We start from the raw sequence: 14580 nt of genomic DNA on the forward strand, positions 1-14580 counted from the left end.
TTTCAGGGTTCCAAACCTGTCCTGGGATCAGTGGCTTCAAAGTGAGAATTCTCCCTGGATGGGAAGTCCTAAGGTGCACATTCACACCCTCACAAGGGCAATTCAACATCCAATCCATGTTACTGAAGGAAAATGAAGAACCCAGATGAGACTCTCATGCACATGAGAGAGCATAAAAAACCTCCCCATGGACAACACCCTAGGCTCAGGACTGAGCTGGAGACCACATACTTTAAATGTGATTTGGAAAAGCTGACCACACCAATAGCATGCTGTACAAGTAGAACATTACCTACTGGAAGACCAATCACATGGGAGGATTAAGGGAGGATGAGAGTCTTCCTCACTTATACTTAATTATCAGTTTATTTGTTAATATGTACAGTCAGGTATTAAATAGAATATTTAGACAGTGAAAGTTTTATTTTCAAGAACAATACTGGATTAATATATATATATATATACATATATATATATATATATATATGTGTGTGTGTGTGTGTGTGAAACAAGCTAATAGTTATTATTTTAGGACATAACGGTCAGCTGTTCTGAAATAGATCTTGCAAGAACAGTATTGTTAAGTGCATTTACAAAACCTATCAACCACCATGATGAAATTGGATCTCATGATGACCATCCCAGGATAGCAGGACCAGAGGAGAAGTTCATTTAGAGTTACCAGCATCAAAAATCACCAGGTTAAAACTAGTGGCTTAAAGCTATTTTAAAGTACATAGATAGCAGATGCACCTCAATATCAACTGTTCAGCGGAGATTATTGTATATTTTAGATGCCTTCAGCATTGTTTCACAATATAAAAAGAAATAAAAATTAGGAAGTTTCATGGATATTGAAGGTGTGTCCAACTTTTCAACTGGTGGTATATATACGTTTGCCTCTGTATACCACAATGGATCTGATACAGTATGTCCTTATCATCATAATTACATTGAACTACAGGAGTAGTTTACCAGTATATTTACTGGTATCATCATTGCTCTGGTTTATCGTAAGCCCTGTCCTTTTTAAAGCAAGTTATGTAGATTCAGATTTCAATTTAATTAAATTTAATTCAATTTTATTTGTATAGCGCTTTTAACAATTGGCATTGTCCCAAAGCAGCTTTACACAGTCAAAAGAATTATCTAAGTTTGTATGGAATTTGAATGTGTATGAATCAAAATGGTCAGATAGTCCTTGATGAGCAAGCCGAGGGCGACAGTCGCAAGGAAAAACTCCCTGAGATGGTACTGTAGTAGGAAGAAACCTTGAGAGGAACCAGACTCACAGGGAACCCATCCTTATCTGGGTGAAACAGAGAGCAGGAATTGATCTGCATTCATACTGTGTGTTAGTTGGCAGGCAGTTCAGCATAACAGTGTAATTTTAATTGATGTTAATATGGAGTCTAGTTAGTTATTAAAAACTCAGGTAGACTTGTATGAACTATCGAACTGTCAAGTCCTTAGAGAAACAGTTGCCAACACCAGTGTAGGCCATGACCGTCTTCTAGGTAGCGAGAACCATCCCCAAACACGAGACGCATCCCAAAGAAACACACGGGGCAACCAGAAGCGGGGCACCATTATGGGTCAGACAGGTCCGGAGGGCAGAGGGAGTCTGGATCACTGGCAGCTCAGGAACGACATGTGTAGCTCGACAGAGAGAGGGAAAGAGAGAGAGGGGGAGAGAGCAAAAGAGGAGAGATAACAGTTAGGTATGGTCACAGTCACATAATGTATAATGTGAATGTATATTTACTGTAGAGTGCAAGCAGAGACTCCGGCAGAACTAACTATAACAGCATAACTAAAAGGGAGAGCCAGAAGGAAACACAGACATGAGGGCTCCATGAGATGAAAGCAACCAATCACCTCACCGTCAACAAACCTGAGCGATCAATGAGAGTGGGGAGGACAGTATACCAGTTCACCATAATACTCTACATCCATGAGTCCCCCAGATCTGCTCCTTTACCTAAGGCAAATCTATTTATAAAAATGCTTGATTAAATAAATAGGTTTTTAGCCTGGACTTAAACACTGAAACTGTGTCTGTGTCCCAAACATTATTTGGAAGACTATTCCATAACTTTGGGGCTTTGTAAGAAAAAGCTTTGCCCCCAGCTGTAGTTTTCATAATGCGCGGTACTGATAAGCAGCCTGCATCCTTTGATCGAAGTAGGCGTGGCAGATCGTAAGACACTATCAGCTCACTCAGATACTGCGGTGCAAGACCATTTAATGCTTTATATGTCAAAAGTATTTTAAAATCAATGCGAAATTTCACAGGGAGCCAATGAAGTGAAGATAAGATAGGCGTGATGTGCTTGTATCTTTTAGTTCTAGTGAGGACTCTCGCTGCTGCATTCTGGACTAGCTAAAGCTTGTTTATGCACCTAGTTGAACAACCAGACAGTAGGGCATTACAATAGTCCAACCTAGAAGTGATAAAAGCATGAACTAGTTTTTCTGCATTGTTTCGCGACATTATACTTCTTATCTTGTCAATATTTCTGAGGTGAAAGAATGCTATTCTGGTAATATTATCTACAATTCAAATGAAAGATTGGACTCTATAATCACACCGAGGTCTTTTACTGTTGCACTTGATGGAACAGAAAGGTCATCTAAAGTTACAGAGTGATCTAGAATCTTACTTCTAGATGGATGCGGTCCTATGACTAGAACTTCTGTCTTATCTGGGTTAAGCAGAAGGAAGTTAATTAGCATCCAATTTCTTATGTCCTGCACACATTGCTTAACTTTATTAATCTGGTTTATCTCATCAGGTTTTGCTAAGATGTATAACTGTGTGTCGTCAGCATAACAGTGAAAACTAATACCATGTTTACGGATTATGTTGCCCAGAGGAAACATGTTAAGGGAAAAAAGCAGTGGGCCTAAAACTGAACCCTGTGGAACACCAAACTCCACTAGTGAACATGCAGAATAATCACCATTTACGTCTACATACTGATAGCGATCGGGCAAATAGGATCTGAGCCAGGAAAGGGCTGTACCCTTAATTCCTACTACATTTTCTAATCTGTGAAGAAGAATACTATGGTCAATGGTGTCAAAAGCTGCACTGAGGTTGAGTAATACAAGCATGGTTACACAACCTTGATCTGAGGCCAATAGGAGGTTATTTACTACTTTAACGAGTGCTGTGCTATGATGAGGCCTAAATCCTGACTGATACAGTTCATGTATGTTATTTCTATGTAGATATGAACATAGTTGCTGTGCTACTATCTTTTCCAGAATCTTAGAGATAAAGGGGAGGTTTGATATTGGCCTGTAATTGGACAGCTGACAGGGGTCAAGGTCAGGTTTCTTAATAATCGGTTTAATAACTGCTAATTTAAAAGATTTTGGAACATAACCAATGCTAAATGAAGAATTAATTATTCTCAACAGGGGTTCTGTTATTGCTGAAAATGTTTAAGAAAATGTGTTGGTATAAGAGCTAATATACAGGTTGATGAGTTTGCAGAAGAGATGAGTGAAATTAATTCATTCTCTTCAAGGGGAGTAAAGTATTCTAGGTTCTGATCTGACATGGCTAGTTTAACATCAGCATAAATTACATTGTTTGGTTTCAAAGCCTTAATTTTATGCCTAATATTTACAATTTTATTATTAAAAAAGTTCATGAAGTAAAAAAGTTCATGAAGATTTCAGAAAGAATCTCAATATTAAAAGATATTGATACAGCACAGGTTGTTATTAAAAGGACGTTAAGTATGAAAATAGTTCATTACTAAGCATAGTAGCCATGTTTAAATAAAGACATATAAACAATTTAACAATACAGTGATAGAGGGAAGGAAATGCAATTAAGTCTAATATTTCTCTCAGATAATGTGTTATATTAAATGACAACTATAACGCAAAATTTACTTTTTTGTCATTCAGATGGGTCTCTCCAGTAGGTGTCTACAAACATAAAATGTGAGAAGGAAAAATTTACTCCCAGCTTTTTGCCCTTTTTTTATTTTCGTATGGTCTGTGGCTTAAACAAGCTGATTAGATTTTCTCCCTGATGTGATCTCATATAAGAGGATCTTCCTCCCAAGGCTTCTCTTAAAGGGTTCATCTCAGCAGTAGCTGAATTTTCTGAGGATGAAGAGTACTAAAGTGGTACTCGATCTTTTCCTGTGGATTCTACCTTTCATGATTTCCATAAATTGTTTATATAAAAGGCTTTTTTTGCCTAATTGAAGTTTCTTTACATGGAACTGTTTAGAGCATCCTGGTCCTGCTGTGAAAGATTGGTGAACTAATTTAAGTGTATTTGTGTTTAACTATAGCTAATATTTATCTTATTATTCTTTTGAAAATGTTTCTGCGCTGGATGAGAAACCCATCTGGATGACATCTTAAACGCATAAAGGATTTGAAAAAATGCTGTAAATACTCAGTTGTCTTGGCCCCAGCATGCCCTCCATCTGCTTCAAAGCTCTCAAGAAGTTTTAATAGGTCACACACTGGGGGAAAATATGACACATTGTTTATAGGAAAATTTTAGTGCACATTGCAATCACTTCAAAAGGATTTTTTTCCTCTTTTCAGGACAAAGAGTTCAGAAATAGGTTATCAGGTAAATCTCGATGATCAGTGGAGGCGGTGTAGACGTAACCAGAAACAGGAACACGATATATGAACTCATCAAGACTTTATTATTACCCCATAAAGCCCCTGTATGATGCAAGACACAGCCAGTGTGTCATTCAAACATCTGAGGATTTCACTTAACATTGTATTTTTATACAACAGCTGGACTTCATTTGGACACACAGTCTAGTGATTTAAAAAAAAAAAAAAAAAAGAACGAAAGCTGTCTGTGAGGTCATGTTAACACTTCCTTGTTTATATACAGTACCAGTCAAAAGTTATTTTTTTAAATGGTTTTCCACATTGTATATTGGTACAGAATACTGTACATTGGAATTATGGCAGAACAAATATGGAATTATGCAGTCATCAATAAATGTGTTTAAAATGTTTTATATTTTTGATTCTTCAAAGTAGCCATCTTTTGCTTTGATGACAACTTTCCACACTGTTGGCATTCTAACAGTCAGCCACGTGAGGTAATCACCTGGAATAGTTTTCAAACAGATGTGTTGAGTACATGTTGGCTGCTTTACCAGTACAACTCACCTCAAACTATCTAAGTTGGATTTAGCACGGGTGTTGCACGCCATCTGATACAGCACTTCATCAATCTCCTTCTTGGACAAATAGCTCTTACATAACCAAGAGGTATGTTTGGGGACGTTGTCCTGTTGAAAAACAAATGATGGTCTCATGAAGTGCAAACTAGATGGAATAGCATCAACCTCATTCACAACATTGGAAAATAATGTGGTAGCCATGCCAACAGGGTCACCAGTAAATGTTTTAGAGCCTGATCATTCTAATAAACACTCACCTCTGCAGCAGAGGTAGCTCTTGGTCTTCCTTCCCTGGGACCGTCCTCATGAGAGCCAGTTTCATCTTAGCATTTGATGGTTTTGGCAACTGCAATTAGGAATACATATCAAGTACATTCCAAGTACCCTCCTTACCCTGTGTACCCACCCTTCCGCTTTTTTTCCCGCACAAAAAAAAATGAAATAAACAGAGATCGTGTTGAAAACATGAATTCATTCATTGCTCATCTTGTATAGGATTGCCTGGGGGACCTGTAGCCTATCACAGGAAACTTTAGGCATGAGGCCAATAAACCTAACCTGCATGTCTTTGGACTGTGGGAGTCAACTGATGTACTGTACCTGGAGGAAACCCGGGGAAAGCACGGGGAAACATGCAAACATAAAACATTTTCTATATAAATTAAGCTTTCATTAGGAGGACTAAAGAGCAATACAATAAATAGAGTTAATATTTGGAGTAAAACTCTTTGCATGAAAATAATCAGTGGTGTTAGATACAGATTTTTGCAATTTTGTAAGTAAAACAGCTGGGAGGTTTTACTGAGCGTGCTGGACAATATGCCAGAGGTTTTCTGCCAACTGAATTTCTCAAACAGACATTTTTGATCACTCTTTCAGACGCTCATTTGTGAGGTCAGATGTTGGACTAGAAGGCCTGGCTCGCAGTCTCCTCTCTAATTCATCCCAAAGGTGTTCTATCAGCCCATCACATTAAAAAGTCAATGCTGGCCATGATATAAAGGCACAAAACAGCCAGCGCATAACAGCCCACCATGCACAGGGCCCAGCAGGCAAAGAGCCCAAACCACCAACCTGGCCCACAAATTCCCCAGATCCCAGTCCGCACCCACAGGATACACTGGACAAACAAGTCTGATCAACGGTGTTCCCACCCTCAACCCACAGCATCCAAAGGATCCACTGCCAATGGCCTGATGCCACCTGGTGCAGATCAGGACTCAAGTCGAATTGAGCCACACCACACCAAACCCACTCATCCATGTCTTTATGGACTTTGCTTTGTGCACTGGTGCACAGTCATATAGTGTATGGGCATTCAAGTCAAACTGGGACTTGGTGATTCAACAGAAGGTTTTAAGCACAGTATGGTGATGACACTTCAAGCCACAGTAAAACATTTAAATGATGCAAAAGTTTTACAGAACTCCATATGTCCGTGAAAGACGGACAACATAAACATAAGGGGTGTTCGATTCAAACCAAGACTCTTGTTTACATTTGTGTATATACAAAAGCATATGATAATGCAAACCCTTCCTAAGGTTGAGTAAGGGTTAGATTTTTTCAGCCATTCAGTGTATAAAGTGTGTAAAACAGCAATATAATCCACAAAACAAAATGCTTGATGCTTCATTACATTCACAAGAGGAAATAAAGGAGTGTTCAGATGAGACTAGATGAACATCTGTAAAAATCAGTGTGCCACTAATTAAAGCCTAACAAAGCATTTATATAGTGTCATGAATCTTTTGTTCACAATATTAAATTTCCATTTGTCACTGTGACTGATCCACTCTGTGATTTTATTTTCAAATTACGTAAGCTGTGTGGGAACTTCTGAAACCGTTCTCCATCTGTCCCTAGTCTGAACCACAAGGGATAGCCCATTAACTGTCACAAATCATGTAGTTACCAGAACAGAATGTTCTAATACGTTCTGTTATTAAAATAATTATTAAGGAATGGAATGGAATGGAAACTATAAACTGACAACACTATGTCAGACAAACAAAACACAACCGGCTGCAAGGCTTATGCTAATGTGCTCATTTCATCTTATACAGGGCCCTGTATGGTGGACACATCATTTAGACACATTTAAAAATATGTGTTCAGATGTCGAATGGTATGGAGAAGTTTTCTGTGAGGAAACTTTTATTTTGGAAAAAGACGTCACTGTCTGCGCTTTTTATTAGGCAGAGGTAAAGCTCTGAATGTCTTGAATAATGAGCTTAATTATTTAATTAAATAAATTTCCAAAATGTTATTTAAAAAAAAAAAAGTCATATTTAATAAAAAAAGTAAATAAATTCAAAAAAATAATCATAAAAATTTGAACAACTTCCATCGTATAACAGCAATCAACCACACAAGGGTGTTTTTATATGTACTATAAAAAAGCAATTAGAATTACACCTACTTTTTGCATGATTCTGAAAAAAAAAGTAACTATTTCTATGAATTTAACAAGTAGAAAAAGCAGTTGGAGCTTTTTTTTTTAAAGTTAAAGGTTAATCGTATAAAACTTGTGAAATTAACTAAACTATATGAAAGAAGTTAAAATCTCATGAACACTCTAAAAGCAAACAAAGAAACGAAAAAAAAAATAATAATAATAATAATAAAACAACATATATACAGATCAACCATAACCTAAAATCACCAAGCATTTAGGTTCCCCTTGTGGCAACAAGATGCTCTGGCCCCTTGATGTGTGGATCCACATGGCCTCTGGGGGTGTGCTGTGGTGTCTGGCACCAGGCCACTGGCAGTGGATCCTTTGGATGCTGTGGGTTAAGGGGTGGGAACACTGTAGATTAGACTTGTTTGTCCAGTGTATCTTGTGGGTGCGGACTGGGATCTGGGGAATTTGTGGGCCGGGTTGTTGGTTTGGGCTCTTTGCCTGCTGGGCCCTCTGCATGGTGGGCTAATCCATCCTAGGACTGATAGGTGTAAGATTTAGGCTTTACCTTTTATTATCTACAAGATACAGTCTATGACATGATACCAGACTTATATTTATTACAATACACAAATGAATTTAATAAAATTTGGTTGATACTCCAAACAACAGGTTGTCAGTAACTAGCATGCTAATGAATGCATTGTTTAATACAATAATTCCAAATGTCCCGTCAATATAACTGAAGCACTACAATGAGCAAACAGTCTGATCTCGTAGGGATATTTGAATCCAATTTCTTACCGATTTATTGAACAATTGTCAGTGAAAGTGGCCTTGGCACAACAAAGTAAACTTGCAAATAGTCTTCTATTGAATTTTAATGTCACCAGTGCCTTAGGGGTTCTCTGTCTGGGTGATGCTCTCTGGAAATTTAACAAGTCGGTTTTGACTGCCCACGTCATATTCCTGTGGGTAAAGCCAAACGCCTTCCTTGTTAAAGGGTATAAATGCAAGCATACTCCCTGGAGAGCTGCAGAGATTTAGGAGAGCGCTTCAGATTTAGGCCCTTCGACAAAATCTGCATGCACAAACAAGGACTGGATCTCCACAAGTCAAACGGCTTATGGTAATACAATTCGATTTGCAAGTATTTTATGGAGCTGCACTTTCTTTTACGCTCATTTGCATGGTGTGACACTGAAAAGTAACAGCAGTGATGGTTTCCTTTTAAAATGTGGATGTGGCAGGTGCTGAAGATGGGTCATGCTGTCACATTTCTGATGCTGATTTGGATGCTACTACTTACTCTGTCACATGAAGCAGAACTGGAACAGGCTACAGTAAGACCAAAATCTACTGATTCGTTTTAACCGTGTCAATTCATTATATGAATTTTGTTTTAGGAATCATAACATAAGAACGTTTTAGCATCATATTTTCTGTAATGATATTGTGTACAATAGTATATCTGCTCTTCAGAACTACCTAAAGCGATATGGCTACCTGTCTACGTCACTTCTTTATTCCAAAGAGCAAGGACCACAGCTGGAGCACATAACTGAGGCACTGGGGTAATACTCTCTTTTTTTCAAAAAAAGTTTTAAACATGAACACATTAGGTTGCATAAAACTACTGGGAGAATATTAATTTGTTTTATAATGTCTTTCATCACTCTACATTAAAGGCAGAAGATGAGAATGGATGCAATTTATTTGCAATTTATTGAAAATCCCGGTCGCAATTTTTTTTTTAATTAAAATGAAATTTTATTATCATTGACATTATATTAAAAAAGTGCGAATGTCATTAAAACACTGAGTCACTTTTGTCTCTCACTGTAAATCTAGATGCTTAACATTAACAGTCTTATCCTGAATAGACATGATGAGTTTTAGTCTGTTTTCTCTGGTCTGTGGTATCTATTGTATCAGAGTATTCCAGAAAGTGACAGACCTACCAGTCACAGGGAGGTTGGACAACGGCACGCTAGACATGATGAAAAAGCCTCGTTGTGGCCTTAAGGACCCCTTTAACAACAGAACACTTAAATATCGTGTACTCGGTAAGCTAAGCCGTCACTGTATTTCATAGTTCTAAACCTGACATGGATTTGGGCCATAATATTTTTTTTTCAGTGATTTGTCCACTGTTGGTAAATGTGGCGTCCAACATTAGAAAAAAAAGTCACTGAGACGTAAGTGCCGGATTAGATTATTGCTTTGTATCATATTAGGTTACTGGCGTAAGAAGAAGCTGACTTATCGTATACATGACTATGCTCCTGGTCTGGGAATGACTCAAACACGGGAAGCCATAAAGTCAGCGTTCAGATACTGGAGTGATGTTACACCTCTCAAGTTCTATGAGGTCACTGAGGGAAACGCAGACATCAAGATGTCCTTCCACAAGAGAGACAATGTCTGCCCTGTGCCATTTGATGGACCAGGTGAGAGAGATGAAGAAGGAAAGTCCATGTTTGGTTCCTTTCGAGATTGTGAGACAGAATCATTATAGAGTTAGTGGTTACATTAGCTAATATTAAAGTGTTTTAACGCTTACTGTTGAATTCACAAATCTATCTGATCAATTTTTTTTTTTTTACAGTAGCAAGAATCTCTGGTTTTCTTTCGTTATTTTAAATAACGTTTTTCTCCCCCACATAATTAGACTGTTTACAGTATGTACTGTATATACATGTAAAATGTACTGTATACCATGTGTACTACACTGCATGACCAAAAAGGAGAAGTTGCCATCTAAGCACGGCCTGCATCAAGCAAAGCAAACAACTAAGAAGTTTGCTTATGATGAAAACCTAGTGCTAAACTGTTTTTTGAAATCTTTTTAAAATTACTTTGTAAAATCGGTAATTTTACTTTTACTTAAGTATGTTTTGTTTAAAGTATTGTACTTCACTACATTTTAAATCATATTCACTACTGAGTAAAAAATAAATGAATAAAAATGAAAAATAATTTAAATAACGACTTGCGGAAACGACTGCACTGATTGATTGATTGATGGGCGTGGAGAACTAACGCGCTAAATTCACAATAACGATGGAAACCGACAAAACAGATGTCAGTGATGCAGACACAGCTGAAAGTGAAATGCCAACAAATTCTTATGAAGCAAACCCCTGGTCATATTTAAGCAACCATTTTGATTTCAAGCACAACAATGGGAACACATTTATCATGCAAGGGTGTTCCATCCCCATCCCACCCCCGCTGTTTAAAAAAAAGTAACTCAGTAACTTTTACTCTAAGTAAGTTTTTAATGAGCAACTTTTTACTTTCATTTGAGTAGATTTTTATAAGGGTAACTTTACTTATACTTCAGTAAAAGTTCACTAAAGTAACAGTACTTTTACTTAAGTACAAAATTTTATTACTCTTCCCACCTCTGGAGTTGGACTTTACAGCAATGAAAAAGGTCGGCACAGTGGTGTAGTGGTTAGCACTGTCGCCTTACACCTCCAGGGTCCGGGTTCAAATCCTGGCCACGTTCGAGTCCCGTCTCTGTGTGCATGGAGTTTGCATGTCATCCCCGTACTTGTGGCTTTTCTCTCATAGTCTAAAGACATGCAGGTTAGGTTAAGTGGCGTTCCCAAACTGCCTGTAGTGTGTGAATGAGTGTGTGCCCTGTGATGGATTGGCACTCTGTCCAGGGTGTACCAAGTCTCCTAGGATAGGCTCCAGGTCCCCTGCAACCCTAAATACAGGATTAAGCAGTATAGAAAATGAGTGAGTGAGAGTGATGGCACAAGCATATTCCAGAACTCAAATTGTAAAAGAGTGGTTCTGGGAGCATGAGGAATTATTTTCACACATCAACTTGATACCAAGTTACACGCTATAATCAAAGCTGATGGCGAAAAAAAAGAAGAAAATTATAGTTTGTGAAATGGCGATAAAAAAAGAAAAAGAAAATAATAGTTTGTAACTTTCTTGTTACTGACTTTTTTGGCCAGGCAGTGTACAGTATGTACTGTAGCTATTTTGTGTTTGGGGATTTAACTGACTGATATTCAGTGATAATCAGAAATCTTGTTTTGTTCCTGCAGGAGATGTTTTGGCTCATGCTGAAGGTCCAGAATCTGGCATCGTGCACTTCGATGCAGAGGAGCTGTGGACTGAGGGGCGAAACTTTGGAGCAAATCTGAGAATTGTAGCAGCCCATGAGATAGGCCACGCCCTGGGTTTGGACCACTCACAGTATTCTAGTGCTCTCATGGGCCCTGTGTACTCTGGATACCGTGACAATTTTAAGCTCCATCCAGATGATATTCATGGGATCCAGGCACTGTATGGTGAGAACAGGGTCAGGACTCTATCCCACATGTTGCACAATGCTGACAAATGAAAAGTTACAGTACAAAGTATTTTTCTTTTTGCTTTAGGTAAACCAGAGAAACAACCATCGGTTGCCTCAGACTTACCTCCCCCTGATCCCTGTACTGTCCCACTGGATGCTATAATGTTGGGTAAACACATTAAGTGCTTCATTATGCATCATATGTCTCTCTTTCTAAATTAATAAAAAAAATTTGTGGCCTACACAGAATTTAACAACCAAAAAGTTACCAATTATGGTAAACTGAAAACCTAATCTTAGGATCCCTGAGCTATTTACTGTATAAGCACATTATCCTCATCAAGTAAGGAATAAAACACTTTATATATAGAACAATGATCAATACCAGGATAGTGTTGATGATTGAGAGCAAAAAAAAAGTTTCTGCTAAGTTTGTTATTTTGTAATATCTGCATGTTCAACAGTGTTTTAATCCTCTTGCGTCACAATAATTTCCCAGGAATTACAATTTAAACTTATAATAAATTACATTTAATTGTAGTTATTTGATGTCGAGGAACAAGTGAGTTCCTGTTATATATATATATATATATATATATATATATATATATTTTTTTTTTTTTTAAATATATATTTATAACAGCTTTAAACAGTCGTTTCTTTCACCACCTTTTTTTTTCTCTCTCTTGAAGGTGATAAGCGAAAAACACAACACTCTCTCATACTGTATAGGCAAGAAACTGGAAAGGTCACTTCCAGTGATCTTTAACGCTAAAACTGGAAATGAATATTTCAAGCATTTACTTCAGCATTAATTAAAAAAACATTCTTTTAGTTTGTTAAATATGTTGTGTATCAACCACACAAGTCTTGTGAATAACTTGTAGTTGGAACTACTGCACTGTGAGCTGCAGGGTGTTTAATTCGAGCCATGAATTCTGATTGTGCAGAATACCGTCACGTTATAAAGTTTTCTTTATATGATGGATACATCCACCTCGGCCAGGATCATTATTCATGGACATATGGCCTTCTTTACGTTTGCATTTTTTAAACATTTTACTGCGGATAAGAGTCTCATCACCGTACTGTGCAGGAAGTCTTCTGTATGCCTTCATTTACAAGAAAGGTCATCACAAGTCCAGGTTTGGCTCTTACTTGTTCTAAAATATCTTTTGTTTAGGGCCGTTCCACAAGACATTTGCATTCAGTGGCGAGTACGTATGGACAATTTCAGATGATGGCTTTAACACACCAATAAGAATTAACGTTCTGTGGAAGGAGCTGCCTGGTTATTTAAATACTGCTGTGCATTCACAAAGGACCAAGAAATCCTACTTCCTTAAAGGTAAAACATCACCTTTTACCCACTGTTTCGACAGTTTTGACCTGTATTCATTTGAATACATTATAATAAAGGAGATTTGAATAGAAATGCATATCCCTGGGGGGAAAAAAAAAGCAAATTCGGATACTCTGCAGTCACCTTCATAACTGAGTAAAATATTTAAACCCAGAATTGGAAAGTAAAAGCTTAAAACTAAAACAGCTGCATGAGGCTTGATTATTTGGTTTAACTGCTTTTGATTTATTTGTCATTGTTTAGTCTTTGATCACCCCTTTTTTCTAGGTGATCAAGTTTGGAGGTATTCTGGCTTTAAGTTGGACCATGGTTATCCCAAACTGCTTGCTATACCTCCAAACATTGAAGCAGCCTTTTACTCCCACAGCAATAAAAAACTAACTTTTATCAAGGTAAAGACCTCAAAACATTTGGTTAAAATGTAAAAAAATAATGAAAATACACCAATCAGCCATATTATTTACACCACCACTAGATACAACTGGGGCAGGCAGGGTGGTGTAGTGGTTACACTGTCACCTCCAGGGTCCGGGTTCGATTCCCGTGTGCATGAAGTTTGCATGTTCTCCCCATGCTTGGTGGGTTTCCTCCGGGTACTCCGGTTTCCTCCCAGAGTCTAAAGACCTGCAGATTAGGCTAATTGGCTTTTCCAAATTGTCGGTAGTGTGTGAATGAGTGTGTGAGTGTGTCCTGTGATGGATTGGCATCCTGTCCAGGGTGTACCCTGCCTTGTGCCCTAAGGCAAAGAGTCCATTGATTGTACTGGGCAACCAAGCCTGATCCATGGAGGACCAACCCCACAAATCCCAAAGGATCTGCCTCTAATGTCCCAAAGCCAGACCACTGTGGATCCATGAGCATAAACTTAGGTGGTTTTAATGTTAATGGTTGATCTGTGTATTTGGATCATATATTGAATTTAATTCAATATGAAATTATTTTATGCCATTATTTATAGTAATTGTTAAGCACCTAAACTTTCATATAGAACATTTTTACATTGTTCACATTTGAATAGTTTGTTGACTAGTTCATTAAATGTGTTTTTTCATCTTTTAGGGTTTGGAGTACTGGCAGTGGGATGAACTGGGCTCCCCTGATGACCTGAAACAATTTCCTAAACCCCTCTCCAATCTCATCACTGGGTTCCCGTCTAATCCAGACGCAGCGTTCACATGGACTAACGGTCACCTTTACGTTTTTAAAGGAGATCAGTACTGGCGTGTGGGCCCCAGACACTTCATCGAGAAGGGTTACCCATTAAGCATGAGAGAGCGCTGGATGCGGTGTGGCCATTAACTTACAC

General features: G+C 38.0%; 1 protein-coding gene across 1 annotated transcript; it reads left to right on the forward strand.

Moving 5' to 3' along the window:
• Positions 1 to 8825: 8825 nt before the first annotated feature.
• Positions 8826 to 14573, forward strand: LOC128530652 (matrix metalloproteinase-19-like). The gene is made up of 9 exons (XM_053504703.1): positions 8826 to 8933; positions 9073 to 9164; positions 9526 to 9656; positions 9828 to 10040; positions 11661 to 11906; positions 11997 to 12080; positions 13095 to 13259; positions 13542 to 13666; positions 14334 to 14573. The coding sequence occupies exons 1-9, from the start codon at positions 8826 to 8828 to the stop codon at positions 14571 to 14573; spliced, it is 1404 nt and encodes a 467-aa protein (XP_053360678.1).
• The last annotated feature ends 7 nt before the right edge of the window (positions 14574 to 14580 follow it).

The sequence above is a fragment of the Clarias gariepinus genome, chromosome 9 (genome assembly GCF_024256425.1).
Source record: "Clarias gariepinus isolate MV-2021 ecotype Netherlands chromosome 9, CGAR_prim_01v2, whole genome shotgun sequence".
Classification (NCBI taxonomy): domain Eukaryota; kingdom Metazoa; phylum Chordata; class Actinopteri; order Siluriformes; family Clariidae; genus Clarias; species Clarias gariepinus.